This window comes from Loxodonta africana, chromosome 2 (genome assembly GCF_030014295.1).
Source record: "Loxodonta africana isolate mLoxAfr1 chromosome 2, mLoxAfr1.hap2, whole genome shotgun sequence".
Classification (NCBI taxonomy): domain Eukaryota; kingdom Metazoa; phylum Chordata; class Mammalia; order Proboscidea; family Elephantidae; genus Loxodonta; species Loxodonta africana.
This window is the reverse complement of record NC_087343.1, coordinates 173,648,511-173,673,540: the sequence shown is the minus strand read 5'-3', so window position 1 is coordinate 173,673,540 and position 25,030 is coordinate 173,648,511. Positions and strand designations below refer to the sequence as shown.

The following is a 25,030-nucleotide window of genomic DNA, read 5'->3' as shown; positions in this document are numbered from 1 at the left end:
TTAACATATAATTTAAAATATAATAATTAGAGATTCTAAAACATACTAGATTTAAATTCTGACATTTAAGATTTTCAAATATTTACTCTATCAGATTCCTTTTATTTTGTTCTCTTCTCTTAATTATATGATGCACAATTCTAAAGCAAGATAGTCATCTCTTCTTCCACCTCCACCATATTTTCTTGTGATTCAGGTTAAGTTTTTCTGTGCTTTCCAAAATGGTATATAGCATTCATATTTGAAACTTTGAAAGTAATGTTTCTGACTGTCAGGATTAAAAAAAATCTATATTTGTAATTCCTTGATTTTTTTTTTGTTTCGTTTCTTTATTTCTGAAAAATACTCACTGTCATTCTCTTAGTTTGTACAGTAGGTGTGATCAAATAGTTAAAATCACTGAATTTTCTTTTTAAAATGAGTTTTTAAAAAAACCTTAAGTAAACTTCTTTTTAAAAGAATAAACCCCGTAGGATGAAGTTTTGTGCCCCTCAATTTCACCAGCATAACTCAAATTTTCATACATTTAGTCATCTTTAAAGGAGCCCTGGTGGTGGTGCAGTGGTTAAGCTCTCGACTGCGAACCAAAAGATCGAACCCACCAGCTGCTCCACTGGAAAAGAATGTGGCCCTTTGCTTTTGTAATGATTTACAACCTTGGAAATCCTATGGGGCAGTTCTGCTCTGTGCTATAGGGTCGCTATGATTTGGAATTGACTCGATGGCAGTGGCTTTAATCATCTTGAAGTGAGCTTTGTTCCCAGCAAAATTCAGTTCCATTTTTATTTAGTCTCACTATCATTAAGAATTTTAAAGCGTACTGTTTAGTGGTTGTTAATACAGTGGCAGTTGTGCGACAGTCACCACTACTCAATTCCAGAACATTTCCATCACCCAAAAAAAGAAACCCCGTACTCATTAGCAGTCATTCTAAGTGCACTTTTTAACAAAATTTTCTTGAATGTTGAGTTTTTGTCTCTTATTTGTTTGCAGTGTCTTTTTGAAACAAAAGGCCTGTACATCATCTACTTCAAAGGTTAAATTTTAACCGGGGAAAATATTATGGAATCATTTAACTACCAGCTGATGTTCTGTTTAAACCAGTGTTTCTAATAATTCATGGTTCCATAGTGCCCAGATAAAAGTGAAAACCGAGCCAGTTTTCTTCAAGCTTAGTGCTTATTTACATCAGTCATTCAAATGTTTACGGACATCAGAATTATGATTTTTTAAAAAATCTTTTGACACAAAGTATCTGGTGAATAGTTCATAATTATTTTTTATGCTTGGTGTAAGAGAACTTTAAATTGATAATATAAGTTCTAGACTGTATTTAAAGCCTAGTGTAAGGTTAAGAAACCCCCCCCGCCCACACACACGAAAATTATTTATTTGCTAATGTTGGAATTTTTTCTAACCACTTAACAAAGCTCTACCAGAATTTCTTTCATTAAATCATTTGGTGCTTTGTGTTTTCACAGTCGTTGCTGCTCCTAGCTTACCTCATAAGGAATGGATCAGAGCGTGTTGTTACAAGTGCCAGAGAACACATTTATGATTTGCGATCCCTGGAAAATTACCACTTTGTAGGTGAGCAATAGAAAAATCTTATAAGCAAATTAAAACAGTAGTTGGAGTTGTCAGTCACCTGAACCAGCTTAGAAGATTCTCTGCTCTAATTAGAATGTGACTGTTGCTCGTTGTGTGACGAGTGCAGAATCCAAGACGTGGGGCCCTAGAGTATTAATTAGTGAAGACAAGAACTTGCAGAAAAGACTGGCTAATAACAACAGAACCAACACAACATGAATGTTCGGGTTTATATTAAAATATGCACTGGAGACTGGTCCCCTGTGGTGTCCGTAAAGGAATAGCTTTAATCATATGGGAAGAAAAGGTTAGAGCTCCAAAACACACACATTTGTTTGAAGCTGGGTTTGTTTTTTCCCTCCCACCAAATAATATTTACTGTGCAAGGCAGCAAGGCCAGAGTGTGTTTTGAATGTGAAAGAGGCTAGAGAATGAAGCACATTTCATTTTGTAGCGTATCCCAGTTGAAAGCACTTTAAAAATTCAGTTTTTCAGCGATACTGAGTCCTAATAATTAATGTTTCCAAACTTGTATTGGTGAAATCAGGGCATGTGGGTGCTTTTCAATCATTAAAATGTTAAATTTGGTTGTGTTTTTTAAGTTAAAATACAATAGAAAAAGAAAACAGCACGACTGTGAATCCATTTCGTAAGATCATCATCAGTAATTTTTTTTAGTGGATCTGTAATTGACCTTGCATATTACCATTACCAGTAGTCCCTTCTGGCTAGTCTGGTTGGTTTTTATAAAGGGTCTTATAAACCAAAATTGCATTTCAAGACTTAAAATTTGCTGAGGAGGAAATGGCAGAGTTGAAAAGCACAGTTTACCTCTTTATTATTTTTTAAACTGTTGAAAAACACATCAATTCCTTATAATGTAGAAATTTTAGCATCTGTTTTTGAAAGAGGTTGGTATGTCTTAAATTCTTAAGGTTTTGTTTCTCCTGTACCATCCTCACAGATGAGCATGGCAAGGATCAGGGTATAAATATTCGACAGAAGGTAAAAGAATTGGTTGAATTTGCCCAGGATGATGACAGGCTTCGTGAAGAGCGAAAAAAAGCAAAGAAGAACAAAGACAAGTATGTTGGGGTTTCCTCAGACAGTGTTGGTGGATTCAGATACAGTAAGTATCAAAAACAGACTGGCACCTAAGCATCGAGTTAGCTAGCTACCTGGGCATGTATCGTAGGAGTCATTGAAATACTAAAGACCAAAAGGCCCTTCATTCAGCAATACGTAGAATCCTAGAATATATACAGTACTCATCCTGGTGTCTGTCAAGTGGATTTTGGGAATCTGTCTACTTTTGTGGGTTCAAGAATGTAATTTAAACTACTATAATTTAAACTTTAAGTTGACATACAGAGTAAAACAGATAACCCTTCTCTCTTAGCGTTACTATTTAAAAAAAAAGTCCGTCCAGCCTCAGCCTCTCTTCTCTTAAGTAGTGTATAAAATGTTAATTTGGCCTAGAAGATGACTGGTGATACTGTCATTTTTTTCTTCTAGGCCTGTCACTTTGTTTAACGTTCTAACTCATTTACGAGCAACTAGGACATTTATCTCTCATGTTCATTTTTAATATAATATAGCTTCCTTAAAATAAGGCACTTGGTGCTTATAACAGATACGCAGTATAAGGAGAATTCTAGCAATCCTCTTGGTCATTTTGTGTAAGTACAGATTGTCCTGAGATCCTCTCACTCCTTCATTGGAACTGTGTAGAACATCTTTGATTTGTTATTTCACGATTACCTACACAATAACTTAGTATTTTTGCACATTTGCTCCTCCGCCTTTCTGCCCCGAAAGAAAAAACATTGCACTTAATTAACTGTTTAAGGATATTTCTAACTGCAGAAAAAATCTTTTTTTCAGTGTCTGAGCATCACATTAAAGTGAATTCTTAAATCAGACAAGAGTATTTATAAAGAAAGAATATAAATACGTTTTGGAGGTTTCTATTTGTTCGGGAGAGCAGGAAGCTTTGGATTATTTGATTAAGTATTTATTTTATTCTTTAGCTTTTTCAAAGTAGCTGTAACAATTTAATGTGCTTTTTATGTAGAAATTGCTGTTTGCAACTTACTACCTCATTCCACTTGTTTGTATTTCTCTCTTTACCAACACAATACGTAATTAAAAAAAATTACATCAGGTAAAATTAGAAAATTGAGTTTCAGTTTTCAGACTCAGTCACAATGAACTAATTTCAGCATCTGCATTCAAGGTGTGGTCGAACATCCTGTGTGTTTGCATCACATTCTTTGCAAAATTACTTTTAATGTTTCATAGTATTCAGAGACTTAACTAATCAACTTTATTTTGTGTGTTTTTTTTTTTTTTTTTTTTTAACTTTGAAGGTAGATAACACCAGTGTCTAACATCCTTAGCACTGATTTAGCATGGTGTCTACCATGCTCGTCAGTTTGGTTCTCATCTACTTTCATTTTGCCTATAAATTTGCTCATTAAATTGTTGTTGAGATGTACATAAAAAAAAAAAAACATAGACACTATTAAATGCCATCTTTTTTTTTTTTTTTTAAAGATTTTGTCTAGAAAACTTTTTGCTACGTTCTCTAAGTTGGTGGTCACTTTCAGATTTAATAAACAAAATTTAAAATCCTCAAGCTCTTGCATAAAAATTTTAGTCTTGCAGTTTGTTAGGTAATTCAGCAAAATGGTTTTGTTAAATCTCCAGAGGGCATGCATACCATCAGACTTTGTTTACAAAAACTCAGTTACTCAGTTTTTGACGATTTTATTGTTCCTCATTGCTCCTTCCATTTTCTCCTCAGCCTGCCTTTATCTTCTTTGTTTTTTTTTAACCTCACATGATTTCTCTGAATCTTCCACTCTTGCCCATAAAGTTGGATTTGGACATGGAAATGGAAGGGTTCCATTTAGTGCACATAATTGCAAGGAATAAGACAAATCTGGCCATTTTGGTTTGGTATTTATTCATTTCCGTGCTTTATTTCCTTCATTCCCATATTCACTCAGAGACTCCCTAGGGTTTTCTACTCTGAGCATATATTCGGACTTGGTGTTTAAATACCTCATTACTAGTTGCCGTCAATTCAACTTCAAATCATGGCTACCTCACAGGTATCAGAGTAGAACTGTGCTCTGTAGAGTTTTTGATAGCTGATTTTTCAGGCGTACATTGCCAGGGCTTTTTTCCAAGGCATCTCTGGGTGGACCTGAACTTGCAGTCTTTCAGTTAGCAGCCAAGTATATTAACCATTTGCACCCCCCAGAGACTAGTCATCACTATTCTGAACTGCTTGTGCATACTTCATGATTGTAGTGTGTAGTTTTGTTAATTAGAATTTTTTTTTTTGCAGTAATTACAAAATATTTTCACATGCTTGAAATCCACTGTGTTATTTTTCTTGTTTGATACTAACAAATGACGATTACTGAGTCCTTTCAACATATTGGGATATGAAGCATTCAGAATGGAGTTTCCTTTAGTTTGTGCTTTTTAAGAGTCTGTTGCTATCTAATATCGTTTTCCAATAATTGAAAAACCATTAAGAGACAGGGATGAAATATAATGAATTAAGTGACTTTCGTAAAAACAAAAAGATTTTTGGTTCTCCTTTGCTTATATACCTTGCGTTAGTTTTTCTGTTTTCTACTATTCCTTTGAACAGCATTTAAGAACTTCCTGATATGCCTTGCTATGCATTAAGGTTATGTAAGCTTTCATAAACAAAACCTTTTAAATCTGCATTCCTGCCACTTAATGACTGGCATTGCATGCTGTGCCTTGCTGTAATTGTGTTGATTCAGCACTGTGGGAGCTTTCTGTTTTCCTTTGAAAACTATTTTATTATGAGGAAAAGCTTCAGAAATAAGGACTATAGATATCTTTTGAATTTAATGTCTTTAGAGTTGCTTCTCTTTTTAATACTTCATATAGGTGAAAGATATGATCCTGAGCCCAAATCAAAATGGGATGAGGAGTGGGATAAAAACAAGAGTGCTTTTCCATTCAGTGATAAATTAGGTGAACTGAGTGATAAAATTGGAAGCACAATTGATGACACCATCAGCAAGTTCCGGAGGAAAGATAGAGAAGACTCTCCAGAAAGATGCAGGTATTAACGCTTTGTCTCCTGGGTCTCTTGGAAAGGGTGCTAAATTTTTTTAGCTGTTTTTAAAATGCCACGTCAAACGTTATTTGCAGTTAGTACTGACATGCTTTCCAGGTTGTATGTTTCCGTTTTTTTCTAAAGTTGGTTGTGTTTCTTATATATTTTCATTCAAGTAAGAATTTTTACAACTTATTTTGCATTTGGGAATCACATGATCCAGGGACCTAAGGTATTGTTGTGGGATAATGAAGCATAAAAGATGTGAAATTTAAATCCCCCCCTGGTATTTCATTATGATTCTGTACCAGTTTGTACCAGAAAAAAGAAAAAAAACTCAAATGGACTTTTGGACCAGATAGTTATCGAGTGTCCAAAAAAACCAGACCCGTTGCCGTCCATTTGATTCTTATTCCTAGCGACCCTATAGGACAGAGTAGAACTGCCCCATAGGGTTTCCAAGGAGTGCCTGGTAGATTTGAACTGCTGACTTTCTGGTTAGCAGCCAAACTCTTAACCACTACACCACCAGCATAGACCTTTATTTTTATAAACTATATTTTCTGAGGGCATGGCATTTGCATTTAGTTTTATAGTTTCTGGAAACTTTGTGTTCACCTTTTGTTCCTAACAATATACGTAATTTTTCTGCCATTTTATAGGGGAATGCCTGGCACTTAATTGGCAAAGCAAGTTTTACAAAACTTTCATCATTTGCATCTGATAATATCTCTGTTATATAGGATAGAGCAAGGCTTTTACCCTTACTTTTCAGAACTAAAACCTGAGACTCATTCAAATAGGACTTACTTAAAGTAACACAGTTAGTGATGGGGGTAATGAAAAAGAAGTATATAAACAAAGTTTGAAACTTTATGTTCTGCAGTATTTGCCTAGTGTCTTTTCAGTATGTTTCCATACTTGTTAAATCCGGGGAATGCCTGTGTTTTTCAAGACTATTTCTGGAGTGTGATCTTTGAAGAACCCAAATTCATTGTTAGTACTTTGAATATATTATTTTCCAATTACTCTTCTAGCTCCTTTATACTGAAAGAGTATGCATATGGTAATTATAAATACTAAACTTGGAGAAATGCTGTCTACTTAAAATATTCTGGTTTTTTTTCTTTCACTGATGTTCTTGTGGCCTTTGTATAAACTTTTGGTTTAGTTTGGAAAACAGGGGCCAGATATTCTACGGTTACCTCCTAAAAAAGTGTGGGGCTCAGGTGTGTAACCTGGTTAGAGATCTGTGTACATTCTTGTATTATTACTTTCTTCTTTGCCCTTCCCTCCTGTTTTCCTTCCTTACTTTGTCTCTCTACCCTTCATTCCTTGATTTTCTTCTTTTTCTGTGTTGTGTCTAACAGGATCTACTGGAGTTTGTAGTTCCTAAATTTTAATTAGATTATTAAGATTTAAAAGAGTGAAAATGTGGCAAACGTGATTTGTCATAGTAACTAAAGGACATACCTAGAAACTTACATCTTGGGGTGTTTGTAAGAAAAGAGATTTTTAGACAAAGGTGAATGTGACCTTTCTGGCATGATAACAGAATTTTGGACTTGTAGTTCCTATTACATTCAGGAATTCTTGAACGTTGATCAGATATGAAGTTTCCATTTCATTGTGTGTTAGGCAGATTATACCCTCAAGTTGTAAAGAAATTTATCTTGCACTGAAATAAAATTATTGTTGTTAGATGCCGTCAAGTTGGTTCCAACTCCTAGCGAGCCCGTGTACAATAGAGTGAAACACTGCCCAGTCCTGTGCCATCCTCAGATTCATTGCTGTGTCTGAGCAGCCAGTATGTCAATCCATCTTGTCAAGGGTCTTCCTCTTTTTCACTTATCCTCTACTTTACCAAGCATGATGACCTTCTCTAAGGCCTACTCCCTCCTGATAACATGTTCAAATTACATGAGATGAAGTCTAACCGTCCTCACTCCCAAGGAGCATTCTGGCTGTACTTCTTCCAAGACAGATTTTTTTGTTCTTTTAGCAGTCCATGGTATTTTCAATATTCTTCAACACTATAATTCAAAGGCATCAATTCTTCTTCAGTCTTGTTTATTCATTGTCCAACTTCCGCATGCATATGAGGCAGTTGAAAATACCACGGCATGGGTCAGGTGCACCTTAGTCCTCAAAGTGACATCTTTGCATTTTAACACTTTAAAGCAGTCTTTTTGCAGCAGATTTGCCCAATGCAATATGTTGTTTGATTTCTTGACAGCTGTTTCCATGGACGTTGATTGTGGATCCATGCAAAATGAAATCCTTGACAATGTCAGTATTTTAGTTTATCATGCTTAATGGCCCAGTTGTGTGGAATTTTTTCTTTATGTTGAGGTGTAATCCATATTGAAGGCTGTAGTTTTTGATTTTCATCAGTAAGTGCTTCAAGTCCTCTTTGCTTCCAGCAAGCAAGATTGTGTCATCTACATATCAAAGGTTGTTAATGAGCCTTCCTTCAATCCTGATGCCCCAGTCTTCTTCATGTAGTCCAGTTTCTTGGATTATTTGCTCAAAGTGCAGATTGACTAAGTATGGTAAAAGGATACAACTGTGACGCACACCTTTCCTGCTTTTAAACCACACTATTCCCTTATTCTTTTCGAATGACTGCCTCTTGGTCTGTGAAGGTTCTGCATGAGTACAATTAAGTGTTCTGAAATTCCCCCTTTGCAATGTTATCCGTAATTTGTTATGATCCGCACAGTCGAATGCGTTTGTACAGTCTATAGAACACAAGTCAACATCTTTCTGGTATTCTCTGCTTTCAGCCAAGATCCATCTGATAACGGCATTGATAATCCTTTTTCCACGTCCTCTTCTGAATTGGCTTGAATTTCTCTTAGTTCCCTGTCAATGAACGGCTGCAGCCACTTTTGAATGATTGTCAGCAAAATTTTAACTTGTGTGTGATATTAATGATAGCATTCGATAATTTCCCCCCTTTCTTGGATCACCTTTCTTTGGAATGGACATGTATATGGATCTCTTCCAGTCGATTGGCCAGGTAGCTGTCTTCCAAATTTCTTGGCATAGCCAAACAAGCACTTCCAGCATTGCATCCATTTTTTGAAACATCTCAGTTGTTGTTCTGTTGATTCCTGGAGCCTTGTTTTACGCCAGTGCCTTCAGTGTAGCTTGGACTTCTTCCTTCGGTACCATCAGTTATTGATCATATGGTTCTTCCTAAAATGGTTGAACGTCGACCAATTGTTTTTGGCACAGTTACTCTGTATATTCCTTCCATCTTATTTTGATGCTTCCTGCGTCATTCAGTATTTTGCCCCTAGATTCCTTCAGTATTGCAACTTGAGGCATGAGTTTTTTCTTCACTTCTTTAAGTTTGAGAAATGCCAGGCGTGTTCTTCCCTTTTGGTTTTCTAATTCCGGGTCTTTGCATGTTTTATTATAATTTTTACTTTGTCTTCTCGAGCTGCCCTTTGAAATCTGTTCGGCTTTTCAATTTCATCGTTTCTTCTGTTTGCTGTAGCTACTCTAGGTTCAAGATCAAGTTTCAGAGTGTCTTTTGACACCCATTTTCGTCTTTTCTTCCTTTCTTTTTTGTGTTTTTAGTGACCTTTTGCTTTCTTCATGTGTGATGTCCTTGATGCCATCCCGCAACTCATCTGGTCTTCTGTCATTAGTGTTCAGTGTGTCAAATCTATACTTAAGGTGGTCTCTAAGTTCCGGTGGGATATACTTAAGGGTATACTTAAGCCTCGTGGACTTGTTTTCATTTTCTTCAGCTTCAACTTAAACTTGCCTAAGACCAATTGATGGTCTTTTCCCAGTCAGCCTCTGGCCCTGTTCTGACTGATGATATTAAGCTACTCCATCGTCTCTTTCCACGGATGTGGTCAGTTTGATTCCTGTGTATTCCATCTGGCGAGGTCCATGTGTATAGTCGCCATTTATGTTGTTGAAAAAGGTATTTCCAGTGCCTCATTTGTTGGTCTTGTAAAATTCTACCATGCAATCTCTGGCATCGTTTCTTTCACCAAGGTCATATTTTCCAGCTGCTGATCCTTCTTTATTTCCAACTTTCACATTCTAGTCACCAGTAATTATCAATGCACCTTGATTGCATGTTTGATCAATTTCAGACTGCAGAGGTTGGTAAAAATATTCAATTTCTTCATCTTTGGCATTGGTGGTTCAGGTGTAAATTTAGATAATGGTCGTATTAACTGTTCTTCCTTATAAACATATGGATATTATCCTATCACTAACAGCACTTTTTTTTTTTTAACAGCATTCTGCTTCAGGATAGATTTTGAAATGTTCTTTTTGACAATGAGTGTGACACCATTCCTTTACAATTTGTCATTCCCTGCACATGATTGTCTGATTCAAAATGGCTAGCCAGGATCAGTCCATTTCAGCTCACTAATGCCAAGGATATTGATCTTAAAGAGTTATTTCATTTTTGACGACTTCCAATTTTCCTGAATTCATACTTTGTACATCCCACATTCCAGTTAGTAATGGATGTTTACAACTGTTTCTTCACATTCTGAGTCATGCCTCATCAGCAAATGAAGATTCCAAAAACTTGACTCCATCCATGTCGTTAAGGTCGACTCTACTTTGAGGAGGCAGCTCTTCCCCAGTTGTGTCTTGAGCGCCTTCCAACCCAAGTGGCTCATCTTCTGGCACTGTATCAGACAATGTTCTGTGGCTGTTTAAGGTTTTCACTGGCATTTTTTTTTTTTTAGTGTGCTTTAAGTGAAAGTTTACAAATCAAGTCAGTCTCTCATACAAAAATTTATATATATCTTGCTATGTACTCCTAGTTGTTCTCCCCCAATGAGACAGCACATTCCTCCTCTCCACCCTTTATTCCCTGTGTCCATTCAGCCAACTCCTGTCCACCTCTGCCTTCTCATCTTGCCTCTAGACAGGAGCTGCCCACACAGTCTCATGTGTCTACTTGAACCAAGAAGCTCACTGCTCACCAGTATCATTTTCTGTCTTATAGTCCAGTCTAATCCCTGTCTGAAGAGTTGGCTTTGGGAATAGTTCCAGTCTTGGGCTAACAGAATGTCCGTCCAGAGAACATGACCTCCAGGGTCCTTCTAGTCTTAGACCATTAAGTCTGGTCTTTTTAACGAGATTTTGAGGTCTGCATCCCACTGTTCTGTTCCATCAGGGATTCTCCATTGTGTTTCCTGCCAGGGAACATCAGTTGTAGCCGGGTACCATCTAGTCCTCCTGGTCTCAGGCTGCTGTAATCTCTGGCTGACCGTGGAAAGACCATCAATTGTTCATATGCAAGTTCAAGTTGAAGCTGAAGAAAAAACATTTTAAGATTTATGTGGCCCTTTCTGTCTCTTGGGCTCATAATAACCTTGTGTCTTTGGTGTTCTTCATTCTCCTTTGCTCCAGGCAGGTTGAGACAAATTGATGCATCTTAGATGACCACTTGCCAGCGTTTAAGACCCCAGATGCCACTTACCAAAATGGGATGCAAAATGTTTTCTTAATACATTTTGTTATGCCAGTTGACCTAGATGTCCTCTGAAACCATGGTCCCCAGACCCCTGCCCCTGCTACTCTGGCCTTTGAAGCGTTCAGCTGTATTCAGGAAACTTCTTTGCTTTTGGTTTAGTTTGCTGGCCAGTTTTGTAGAAGTAGATCATCTGGTCCTTCTTCCTAGTCTTTCTTAGTCTGGAGACTGCTGAAACCTGTCTACCGTGGGTGTTCCTGTTGGTATTTAAAGTACTGGTGGCATAGTTTCCTGCATGACAACAACACACAAGTGACCACAGCACACAGGCTCAGTTGAACAGGTTTCTTCCCCCAAAGAGGTTTCTTATTAGTAAGTGGCAGGGGCTTTTGTACACTTATTAGAACTTGTTGGTTCCCTATAGAAAAACACATTTAACCCCTTTGCTCTTTGTAGGAAGCCATTCTTTATCCTTGATTGTACAAGTTCCAAATTGGCTTATATTTAGTAGAAAATTGCTTTAGATTAGTCTCAAATTGTATTAGTAATAATAGTCGTAGTTTAAAGGAGAATTTTAAGCGTTTTATTCCAGGTTATTTATAAATGAAATATTTCAGTGTTATAAGTATTATAAAATTTCAGCATTACAAATTACCTATTCTAAAATTGATATAGGTAATGGCACATACTCCAGGTAATAGTTTGCTTTATCTTCCCTCCCTCTCTTCCTTTTTTTCTCCTTCCCTCTTTCCTACTTGCACCAGAAAAAAAAACCAATGCCTTGTTACTGGAGAACCAAGTAGTACTGACATTTTCATTCCCAGTGTGGGAAAAATCCACTTTTTTACTCCGTCAGTTTTTTTCTTTGCTCTATTAAAAAAAGAAAATATTTTTGAATGAAAATGTGCCTGAGAGGAAATTATTTTAAAAACACTTCAAATATAACCAGGTGTTTTTTTTTTTAATTTCCTCATTATATAAAAGCTTTATCTCTTGATACTATATAGTAGAATAGATCACAGTTGTTATGAAGTGCGTTACCTTACATATTTTTGCATTTTGATCATTTGAATCAGGATATTATTTAAAAGGTATCCATTGAAATTGTAATATTTTGTTATGTGTGTGCATTAGTACATGGGAATTGATCATAAAATTACACTATATAAATGGAACTGTAGCCATTTCCACACAATCCATTTCCAAAAGGTGGTCCTCAAATGCAGATATTTGAACTACGAGGGTCCCATTAGTTGATTCTGATATGATAATAATCCTGCTACTTTGTTTGAAATTAACCTTTAAATCTGTAATAGATAAGCACTTGAGTTATTTTCAGACCTTTTTTATTTGTACACATTTATGTAAATACTTTTTTGTAGCAGTGTTTTAGACTTACCTAGGGAATTCTCTGGGTTCCCACTTCCCCTCCCCAGTACATACTCATCATTATTCAGATAACTTAGATAACGTTCTGTTGATCCCTGTCAAATAGTCAAAGTATAGAATTTTGGAGTTACTGCATTTGAAATTCTTTAGCTCAAATCACTGAGGACTCCATTTTAAGATAATCCCAAGTCTTATTATTTTGCTTCATTTTTTAATATCTTTTAGCGACAGTGATGAGGAAAAGAAAGCAAGAAGAGGCAGATCCCCCAAAGGTGAATTCAAAGATGAAGAGGAGACTGTGACGACAAAGCATATCCATATCACACAGGCAACAGAGACCACCACAACCAGACACAAGCGCACAGCAAATCCTTCCAAAACCATTGATCTGGGAGCAGCAGCACATTACACCGGGGACAAAGCAGGTCCAGACCAGAATGCTTCAACCCATACACCTCAGCCCTCAGTTAAGGTGGGAATGGCGTGAGTTTACACATCATACACGGCTTTATTCTTCTAAACTACTTTTAGAATTACTGCATTAGTAGGCTCATGCGGTGCTGGGCAGTCATATTAATTATAAATCATCTGGCTTGTATTACTCAGAGTCATTAATAATAAGAAACCTCATTGGGGAAGGAGATCTGTCCAATTGCTGAATGATTTTCTGTGCACTTTCTGTGAAAGTAGAAATGACATTCTTGGTTCATTTGGGAAAGGTTGTGAATCAGAATGTAGGGCATCTCTTCCTTCTAGATACCGCCACTGGTTATTAAGCACAGCTTGATTCACTAAGGAAAACACGGGGATATTTGGAAGTTTTTAAAAATGACAAAAGAGGAGAAATGATCTTATTTTACATAGCAATGATGCCTGCTAAGGGAGGCTGTTTTGCCTGGTGATCACTACTGCTCAGTACAGAAGCACTGCCTCTTATACCTTTGTAATTGGTTTTTTATTTACTATGGAAATGAAATCCACCTACTGGGTAACTGGCCACAGGCTAGCCTTTTGAATAGAAATCTGCCAAAGAGAGGAATTTGCCCCTTTGTCATTTTTGTCGCTTTTCCCCACTAGTGTTGATCCAACTTTATCTTCACATCATCAGAAGTAGCTAAAAGCTGGAGGAGATTTCTTTTAATGTATTTTGCAAATTGTAGATGACTTTAGAAATAAAGCTAGGCCTACTTAGTTACAACGACAAGTACTCTACCAGCTTTTGCCACATATCTCCTAGACCAGTGTATATGCTGTGCTCCATTTAGTTTTCATGAAAACCTCAAAATTATAACTCGACTGTGGTTGTAGTTAAAGGGGGAAAGGGCTCTGTCATTTCCCTGAGGTCTTAAGTTTCCTCTGCTGTGAATACAGCCAGCTTACTGATGGCTGTTAGGATGTGGTAGGTAGTCATACTAATAAAACCAAATACATGATGGTTGCTATATTGGAAACTCATTTAAGATTACAGGAAGAAAATCATCAAGTCTGTGTAATCCTTTTTATTTTTACAATAAATTGACACTTTCATCTCATATCTTGAAGAATTTTAAATATCACCTTTTACTACTTACCAAGTATAGGGCATTCTACCGTAAATATTTTATATTTGTAATATAAGCTTTTTTGTTATATTTTTTTTGAAAGTCTAGAAGGCTGAAGTTCTAGAAAAGTTAGGAACCAACTGTTTCTGATCCCTTTCCATCCCAAGGTCATTTTGAACCACAATATAGTATTTTAAACTTCAAAGATCCAGTTAATCTGCTTAGGAACTTACAGTGCCTCCCTACTGTCTAGCAACTCAGTTCTGAGTTAGTATGTCTATATTGAACATACAGGGCATATGCATCAGGGTGTGCTTAGTGCTATGGAGAAGACAGAAATAGTGTTACAACTCCAAGCAAGCCTTGCAAGTTAGTTCGGAAGCTAAGTATGAAATGGTTAGAAATCAAGGTATCCATGCCACATAAAATCCTGCTAATGTGTGTAGTGTACAAACAATAAGTGTTGCTAAAGTTAATAGAATTTTAGAGCTGGATAGAATCTTGGCCTCTGATCTGGTGGATTTCAACCCTGGTGATGTATTGGAATTATCAGTAGAGCTTTGTAAGACTATACAGGCCAAGGGCCCACCCTGGACAATTACGATTCAGTATTTGTGATGGTATTGAGGCGTATTGAGGCATATTGAGGCATATGTATTTTTTAATGTCTCACAAATGATTCTGATACACATAGCATTAAGATTTGAGTAGAATCTGAAATGTATGTTTTCCAGAGTGAAATGTAGTAAGAAAGTAAATTAATTAGGAAAAAGAGGGGTGTGGACAATAGAACTTTTACAGTGCTGGAAATACAATTACTTAAATAATACTGCTTCTCTATAAGGATTCAGGGTCATTGCTATTTCCTGAAAACTGAATCTAGCCTTATTAAGATAATTAACAAGTATTTGTGTCTAAGTTAAGAATTAGAGATGGATGAGATGATTAAAATGTTAGTTTTTTTCCTGTTGAAAGCTTTTAGAAAAAAAATCATTCTTTTCTAAGCTTTTTAGTTCTGTGTTTTGTTTTCAGACTTCAGTGCCTAGCAGCAAGTCATCTGGTGACCTTGTTGATCTGTTTGATGGTGCCAGCCAATCAACAGGTAAGCTTCCATATTAGCTTATTCCTTTTTAGTAACCTGGGTTTCAGAATCAAAAAAATTTTTTTTCAAATAAAAAAGAAAATTAATATTTATTTGCACTGGATATATTTTTAATGTAAAGGTAGTGAGTCTTGAGCATTCTTTGGAGAAATTGTTAATTTGCCTAAAATAAGGGAGAAGGATGCTTAAATGTTTGATAATTCAATAATCTTTCCCTCTTCCTAATTTCTTTCGCACCTATGGTCTTTACCACTCATTAGAACTATCTATCACGTTCTTAACTGTGTATCTTTTGATACATGCGTCCATTTCCCCCAACTATCTCTTAAAATAAATATACCCTGTTTTTCTGACCTTAAGACCTAGCAAAACCTTATCTGTGGTAGTTAATAAACCTTATCTGTGGTAATTAATAAATATTGGCCAGTAATAATAGTATTCTCAAATCACTATAATATTTACAATTTAATGACTTAATATATCTGATATAGTGCTTCCTGTCAGTAATAAATGGTATTTCAAAGTACAGTATACTTTCTGAAATTTTCCATGATCAAAGATTTTGGAGGGTTATAGTTCCCATTTTTAATTTTGTTAAATTAACTTGGAGAAACATGAAGCGTACTACTACTGTAAATTAAAACTCCTGAGTATTTGGGGTTCTTTGTTTTCTTCATAAGCAAAATATACTGCTTGGCCCATTTTGCTCTCGTTCCCTAAATCTTAATCTGGTTCTCAACATTAAACATACCTAGAGTTCATTTAATGTTTTTTTCCTTTTTTGAACAAATAGTTATTGAACCAGACAGTTGTCTTGGTGCTTGGGGTATAATGCTTAGTTTATTAAAACACTGTTCTTGCCCTCATGCAAGGGTCAGGTGGAGGAAGTAATCATTAATCAAAGAGTCACAAATAGTTACCTAGTTAAGAATATGAAGAGTGCTTTGGCAGGAAGGTGCCTTCTCTGGAAGTGTGTAACTACCCACCTGACATATTTTCTCAGGGCGGTAGCAGAGGAGCAGTTCACCAAGATTTTCTCATCAGTGGGGGTTGATTTGTTCAGTTTGCTAGATTTTATCTGAGTAATTCCTGATACATTATGATCAAGAAAATTGATATTTAAGCATTTTATTTAATGATTATAGAGCATGAAAGACTACTGTGCTGCTAGTCAAAACAGCTCAAGAAATAAAGCTTCTATTTAAAGACAGTCTCCCCCGACCTGTTTAAAATTTGTTTCACATTAAAACATAGCAAGTTAGGGATATAACTAATGTGCAAATATTTTTATTATTCTTAGTTGTGTGTAATATTTTTTCAGTGCTACGTTCTTTTTAAACTTCTACATTAGCATTTAAGTGGAAGTCTGTGATAGAAATTACTTTGCATTGCTAGTTAAGTACATGTAATCAATATAAAGTACCCTATTATTTTCTCCTCCTTCTTGCCAGCTATCTAAGTTCTTGGACTGGGAGGGGGCCTCATAGGGCATCTGGTTTGACCTACTTTCTGAGATTCAATTTCCTTTTCTTTTTTCCTATAATTATAATTATTCCTGAAATTATTCTTTACACTTCGTTGGACTGACATGCCTCGGATTGCAAACAACTACATTAGTCATTTAACCGTTTATGTGCTGTCTTTTTGTATGTTTAAGATTTGAACTGTAGTATTACCTGGTAGTTAGCATGTAGTCATATAATACAGACATAGTGTCACAGAATATGAACTATTTTGGACTTCTTGGCATAAAATATTAAAAAGCCCCTTTCATGCATCTGTGGGAAGTTTTAATGGAGCAATCAGAAGAATTAACTAGGAAGGTCAGATGAGTGGTTATAACTTTTTTCCTTGGTGATAACAAGATTGCTTTGAACAGAGAAAATTATTAAATACCAACATGCTTTCTTTGCTTGGCAAGAAACCTTTGAGTGGTTTGCCTTCTCCAGTGCAAACAGTAGATTCACTAATTAAATAGAAGTAGCAATTACTATTAATAGAGTGAGACAAAGTCTGAATGAAATCTGGAAGGTTTCTTACCTTAAAGTTTATTTCATCGTAATATTTTTTAAAAAGCAATGTGGGTTGACATCAGAATCATTTTTAAGCATTATCTCCTGTTTGAAACAGTATGTTAAACCCACTTTGCTCAGAACCCCCCCTTCAATACATAAATTTAGTTACATTGAATCTCTATTTTAATAATATATTTTAAATTGAATTCAGCAGTGAAAGGAAATTGGATACTAAATCTCTAGCACCTACACATGAGAAACTGTAAGAAGCTACTGCCATGTTAACATTGCCAGTCGGTATGTCATTTGGGTGCCATTTACCAGATGTGCCTATATTTATAACAGTGCCATCATGCAAGTAATATGGGCATGAACTGTAAAGCTAAGCAGATACAGCATCTGTACCACACGCCAGATAAATATCTCCTCTGAGAAAATGCTCGGAATTTTTTTCTTTTAGTGTATGTTATTACATCCTTCTTAGCGTCTTCAAAAGTATATGTGGTGAAATTATTGTAGAATATTTTACCAAGTTTAAAAATATGCATGTGAAACCTGACTGTCAAGGTTCACTTGAGACTGTCATGGTAAATGTCCCACTGTGGTAATGTGCTTTTTAAATCTATGTTCAAGCGATGTTTTGGTGGCTTTTATGTACAGTATATTTCTAAGTAAACATTTTAAGACATGAATAATAATTTAAACTATTAGGATGAGCCAGTTAGAAATAGTGCCAAAACTCATTCAGATTCCTTTTTAGTATGTTTCCTCTCTTTAAGAAGAAGCCCAAGTTTATCTCCTTTGTCCCTGTGCAGTTAAGGAATTTGGGTGTTGATTAAGATGCCATTACACAAAATATATCTAATGCAGTAGGTGATATTTAAGAGAGAATATACCATAGTCAGTACAAACAGAAATACCTTACGTGACCTAAGTCTGTTTTGAATTTCTGTTTTTTCTTTTAGTTAAAAAGAATTTTAAGACGATTTCAAGTCTGTAAAAGCCAGAATTTTCTTCCATTTAGATCTGAAGCTGTTGCCTTGCGCTCAGAAACAGCTAGGTGAGGGTATTTACCTGAATATGCGCACCTTGTCACATCCTCAGCATCAACTCCTAGGATTGGGGGGGAGGGGTTGTCTCTAGTTTAAAAGCAAGTTTACTAAAACTAAAAAATTTTTAACAGATTATCATTTTCACGGATTATTCAAAGTAATGCATGCTCATTTTAGAAATTTGGTAGAAAACGAATGATTCAAATGATTGAATTGCTGCTCTAGACTTCTAAGGTTGTGACTCTGATGAGGCGAAATCTTTAAGGACAAACAAAAATAAGGAAAACTATGTTTGTAGGTCCTTCAGCCATTTAGTTGATAGCTGAAGAGAAACTGAGTATGAAAATTTGAGATAATGCTGTTGGTCGTAAAGTTAACTATTAATGACTTTGGCAGTACTATTTTTTAAAAACATTTTTCTGTACATTGAGTCAATACATTTATTTAAGCATTTATTGCATGACCAATCTTTCAGATAAGATTTTTTTGGCGGGGGGGAGGGGGGTGGTGGTAAATGCTTTTCACCTGAGATCTCATAACCATTTCTTTATATGATAGTTGGTATTTTTACAAAAATTTTCCTTGCTTTATAATCTTACATTGTATGGACATACTGTAATTTATTTAACCAGTCCCTTATTTTTGGGACACTAAGGTTTTGTTTTGTGTGTGCTTCACCCCCGCCCCAATTTTTCCCAGTTATAAAGTAGCAAAATAGCTGCTTTCAAAATTTTCCAGTTGGTAAAGAGAAAATAGTATTTTATTATTTTTTACATTTATTTGCTTACTAATTGAGTTTGTGCATTTTTTGTATTTTTATGAGCTATTTGTATTTCTTTTGATTTGTCTATGTCCGTTTTCCATTTTTTTCTATTGGAGATATCCTTCTTAATAATTTTTTAAAACTCTTTGTATATTATAAATATTAACTGTTTGTCATATATGTATTTGCAAATACGTTTTTCAGATTTTTTCATTCCTTTTAGTTTTGTATTAGAACTTTTTATGCAAAAGTTTATTTCTCTTAATGTAACCCAGATCAAATTCTTTGTTGAAGAAAAATTCCATTTTGTAACTTAAGCATTGTCTAGTGTAGCTGAATTTTTCCTGTTCATGGTATAGTTTTGGAAAATACATGTTCCCAGCTGGTGATTGTAAATAACCTCCTTGCTGCCCTGAGAAGACAGATGGAAATGGTTCATTTATAATGACAGCTCTCATGTGGGATTTTTGAAGACTAGCTCGTGTTGTAAAATTTAGCAGTCTTTCACATGCAGCAGTTTTTGGTAGACTCCTATTTAAATTCCATTAGATAGCAGTTATCTGGAGAAATGCTTAAGTATAGAACATTCCTGTTATATTTAAGGCACTGGTATGAGTAACATCATACCTATAGTCCTTCCTCCCAGGAGAAAGAAACTTTTCCTAAATTAAATTATTTGCAGTAAAAATTACAAACATAGTATAATTTTAGTTTAGGTGGTAGAAGGTGGAGCAGAATAACCAAAGTAGGTAATTATCTGAAATGTTAAATTCAGGATAAGGCAAAAATTAACTGTTTCACCTAGTTTGAAATTGTATCTATAATATTCAGTGCTTTTACCCTCAACATGAATTTTCTTTGTAGCCCAGGCTGGATAAAATTTGAAAATCCTTTGTTTGGCATAATAAATGACATACTGATGTTTATTCACAGCATGGATGATGCACATTAAAATAATGTTTGATTTCAAACACCTTAGTGTTATAATAAATGGTTAGCTATCATTCTGTTACCCAACAGTATACTTGAATCAGTATTTTTAACTTGACACTACAGAATACGAACAGGAATATTAAGCAGCAACTGTTCTCAACGTTTGTTTCCCTGATAGTTTTTATTAACATCTGTGCTTATCTATATAGTTTAAGAATATAGCTCATCTGTATGTACCTTTAAGGAAAAGATAAGCAAAACACCGTGATATTATCCTTTGGATGAATTAAAAAAAAAGAGGTGTATGAGCTGTAGTGTTGGTGGAAATGGAGGATCTTGGCCTTAGTGGTCTAAGTTCACTAGTGAATGATGTATGTAAACATCTGCATTTGTAATGAAATGAAGGAATGAGGAATTTGTCATATCTGCTCATAGTTGAATACAGTAAATGTGCAGTAAGAAATACAAGTACACATGTATCAGAAACTGGTTTGTTCCTTTTATTACTGCTGGCCATTTATTAAGAAGGGGAGATGGTTCTAGTTTAATTAACCCAGTTGAGTGTAGCAGATGGGGCAGAATGTCTTGCAGTGATAAGACAATTCAGAAATGACACCAGATGTTGGGAGTTTTCCCTGGTGGTGTTTGAGTGCAGCCCAGATGTTTCGGTCCCACCTGGCTACTATCTAAGCACTGCAGGCTAAGCAGCTGTGATGTAACCTCTATAATGTTCACGTAACACTAAAAGCACCATAATTGAACTGCTGCTCTAGACTTCTAAGATTGTGACTCTGAAGAGGTGAAATCTTTGAGGACAAACAAAAATAAGGAAAACTATGTTTTTAGGTCCTTCAGCCATTTAGTTGATAGCTGAATTGAAGAGAAGCTGAGTACGGAAATGTGAAATAATGTTATTGGCCAAATTTTGCATAAAAATAAATATTTTTATAAAGTAGTTTTGTTTACAAATAAGAATTGTATGAAGATATGATGTTAGCCATACACACTGATTCGCGTACTTATGATTTGGATCTCACCTTTCTGAAAATGCCAGCCTAGGAGTAGCAAAATGCTGTTCTTCCTCCATGCACTAAAAATAGACAGGTTTCTACTCATTCATGGAGTCAGCAATAGAAAAAAGTAGTCCACCAAAATCATTGCATTGCTTCTTCTCCATATACCTGGTAAAACTGATTTTTGTATATAACAATTCAAGTTCCCTCTCAACTTTTTATTTCAAACTTACAGAAAATGTGCCCCATTTTGTCTCTCTTTAGTGTGTGTGTGTTTGTATGTTATTTGCTTAGTCTGTACCGTTTGAGAGGAAGTTGCAAACATCACGGCAGTTTGCTCCTGAAATTTTTCAGCGTATGTCTTTTTAGAACATTTTCATATATAATTATCACTCTTGGGAAAATTAACAGTAAAACAATATTATTGTCTGGTATACAGTCCAAATTCAAATTTCGTGCATTGTCTCAATTATGTCATTTCAACATAGCATTTTTTAAAAATCCAAGGTCCAGTCGGGGTTCTCACGCTTCTTTTACTTGTCCTGCCTCCTTAGGCTCCTTTAATCTGGAGCAGTCAGTCCCTGCCCTTTTTTAAATCTTTTATCATAGTGGTATTTTCTGTAGAGTCCTGGGAGTTTTTTTGGCGCAGTGTCCCTTAGTTTATATTTGTGTGATTAATTCTTTGTTAGATTCAGAGTTAATGTCTTTGGAAGGAATTTCTACACGGGTAGTATCGTCCTTTTTCGTCCCTGACATTAGAAGGCGCATTTGTGATACTATTTTTGTCTGATTTTTACTGGTATTAAGTGTGATCGCTTTTTTAAGGTGGTAGCCGTCAGATCTCTGCATTGTAAAAGTAGCTTTATCCCTTTGTAATTAGTTAGTAATCTGCAGGTGGTATTTTGAGGTTATGTGAATATTTTATTCCCCAATAATGCTTTACCCAGGTTTTCATATCCTTTGAAGATTCTTTTAAAATGGTGATTTTCACATTTTATCACTCCTTCTAAATTTACTAGTTGGCATTCTTCTCTTTTCTTCTCAACTCTCAATTAAAAAACTTTTTTTTTAATATCGGTATGAAATCATGAATTTTTAAGTTTATTCAGTGTGAACCTCAACTTTGATAACAGCATAATTGGCGGTATAAACTGTACGCCTGCCTTATGTTCATGAAATACAAGTAAGGAATAACCTTAACCAGAGATTCAAGGTCATTTTTCTCACTGGAAATAAGACTAAGGAACACAAGAGTTTGTGGTGGCTTAAAAGGGGGGCATGGTAACCTGAAAACTAGCTCAGCAAACCAGCTTTTATGTTCGGTCTGGGGCTCTAATATTGGGTCTTTTACTTAGGGGTGCTAAAATGGCTTCCTGAAATTGTTATCAGTTGTTGTGTGGTTCCAAAAGCTTAACATTTTCCTCATACCCAATTTCTAGGAGGATCAGCTGATTTATTCGGAGGATTTGCTGACTTTGGCTCAGCTGCTGCATCAGGCAGTTTGCCTTCCCAAGGTATGATACAATTCGATTGGCCAGAAATCTAGGGGCAGGTGAAAAGGCTATCAAACTATTAAACAAAACGATTCTCTTCCCCTAAATCAGCTTCTTTTTTTCTCCTTACAGTATTTATAATTCCTAAAGAATTTGTTCACAAAGTATTTTATTGGGCTGATTTCTTAAATTTGCATCAGGAATTAATCTGTTTGCAAACTACTGAGGTACACCTAGAGACAATTACACTTATTCATAAGTGACTCTTCCATGGCTGGCTTTTTTTTTGAGAAGGGGGAAGCAGGTATGAATAAGTATAAATAATCAAAGCGTAGTAGCAAGAATATTACAGTTTAATTTATATGATTTTCATGGCTGCAACTCTGGGACACTGGGATTGCGTAGAATATCTTACTAAAATTCGCTCGTTTGTAATTTAGATGTCTTAACAGTATTTCTGTGAAAAATAACTTCCTTTTGACATCCTAAAATAGTAGTTGAACCTCAGGCAGAGAAATAAGGAAATACCAACATCCAAGCAGAACATAGGGCTTAAACATTTAACAATTGAAATGTAGGCGTTGTCTTTTTTTCCTTTTTTTAATTAATATTTTTATCTTATCTCTGTCATATCTATGGTAGCTGTTTAACTTTGGGAAAGTGTGCGAGCCTCTGACTTTCTAAAATTGAAAAATGCTACCTGTCATGGTTTTTTATAAGGATAAAATAATGCCTATAGAAGTATGTATGTCTTTTTTTTTTTTTTAGGTTGTGAGGGTGTTGTGGGTTTTGTTTTGTTTTTTTGTAAAATCTAGTCTGAAGTTTGAGAGATGATATAAAAAAAATATAAAAATTTTAAACATGAAACAGGGTAGAGCGATACAATTTAACTGAGTTACTCTTATCTATTCTATTGCTGAGGAGTTAGAAAGAAAAGTTGCGTATTTTCACGATTTTTATTGTGTAGCCTACTTGGGTAAGTTCTAAATATGTCCCAGAAATTTTGAGTAATTGTTTCATTTTGGAGGTGTGATTGTACTTTCTAAGGGTCAGTGCCTTGCTTTAGGTAAATCAGAGTGAAAGTAAACATTGCCCTAATTTTACAGCCTCCTTGTGCAATTCTCAGTTTTGATGTATATAAAGTTTCCTGCTATGCACATATTTCAGATACGTTAATGTTGCCTCAGTGATACATGTCTTCATCTGTGTGCATGTGGTTAATATAACCTGATCACCATTACACAAGGGGCTGAAACTATTGCAACAATGCTCAGTCATTTCTGAACAATATATGTCCCACTAGAAGTCTCACTTACCCATTATTAATCATCTCAGGTAAAGTTTTCAGATGGGGCAACATTTTGCCCCAGCTTCCATTCAGACCTTGTTTTGTAGCTCAAGCAAACAGAAAATCAGCTTAGGTTTACCTTTATGCAGCAGCCTTACTTAAATTGAGTTTAAATGGTTTAGTATATACAATTAATTGAAAAGCTCTTAACGCAGTCTGTCTTGTAAAGAAGATCAGGCATGTTTTAGTAAAGCCCTCAGGTAATGAGTATTAGCCCAGTTCTTGTATTAAATTGTTGGTAGAGTTTGGGATTTCTAAATGAATTATTTTCTCTTTTGAGGGTGCTTACATTTTAATATGGTAATAAAAAATATAGTTTTAAAGACATTTTATTCTCTTTTGAAATTTAGCATAATGAGACATAGTATTGCAGTGGTTGGTTACCTTTTAGACTAGATAAAATGTATTTCCAAATTGTAAGTGAACATGGAGTGCAAAGAGATGGTGTTAATTAACTTGAAAATACATAGAATTCTCTTTCAAATGACAGTTTGTATGTAGCTCTTTTATCTTTGCTTTTTCACTTCCATTAATTCATATTCATCTTTGTCTCTTTCTTAAAAAAAGGTTTATTTACTTAGATTCATGTATGGCCTAGTTAAAATTTTGAAATGTATCTCTTTATAGTCACTGTGTTACAAATAGTTCATATTATGTGTATTCACAGCAGCTGGATTCACACTTCCGCTGGGCGTGCCTAAAGGGGAGTGTAGTGCCTGAGCTCTCACCGCTACTTTCACAACTAGTCCAAAGTAGCAACAGCAAACCTTAAATGGCACCTACTATCTATTGTTTAATCCTCATAACCTGGGTTTTTTGTTTTTGTTTTTTTAAACGAGACAGAGTGGTTAAGTAACTTGCCCAGGGTCACATACCTAATAAGGTACAAAATCCATGCCTTAACCACTATGTTAATAAAACTATTACCAATTTTTATGTTAGTACGTATATTCAACCTTAAATGTGTTATAATTACACTTTGAAGTGTAGTGATGGGGTTTTGTTTGATTTTGTTATGTATATATATGTATGTTTATAAATTTATGAGTTCCTCTCTTTAAACAATACCTGTTTTTATTTAAATGAATGGATTGAACAGTCCCAGTTGAAGCAAGCAATGTAGTAAGGTTATATCTTGGCTATAGCACTCTGCTGTCAATGGAAACATGGCCAAAGGAGTGAAAAGTTCTTACAGAAACTTACTAAGCCTACTCTTAATTTT

At 35.3% G+C, this 25,030-nt stretch overlaps 1 protein-coding gene across 5 annotated transcripts in view; it reads left to right on the top strand.

Moving 5' to 3' along the window:
* Nucleotides 1-25,030, top strand: part of CLINT1 (clathrin interactor 1) — a 67,310-nt gene that overhangs the window by 36,898 nt on the left and 5,382 nt on the right. For 4 of the 5 annotated variants that reach the window (XM_010592203.3, XM_023551052.2, XM_010592208.2 and 1 more), the window contains exons 4-9: nt 1,482-1,590; nt 2,555-2,719; nt 5,527-5,704; nt 12,774-13,020; nt 15,122-15,191; nt 22,407-22,481. In XM_010592203.3, coding sequence (XP_010590505.1) covers nt 1,482-1,590; nt 2,555-2,719; nt 5,527-5,704; nt 12,774-13,020; nt 15,122-15,191; nt 22,407-22,481 — 844 coding nt within the window. The remainder of the gene's footprint in view (nt 1-1,481; nt 1,591-2,554; nt 2,720-5,526; nt 5,705-12,773; nt 13,021-15,121; nt 15,192-22,406; nt 22,482-25,030) is intronic. The other variant, XM_064278915.1, reaches the window with a different exon arrangement.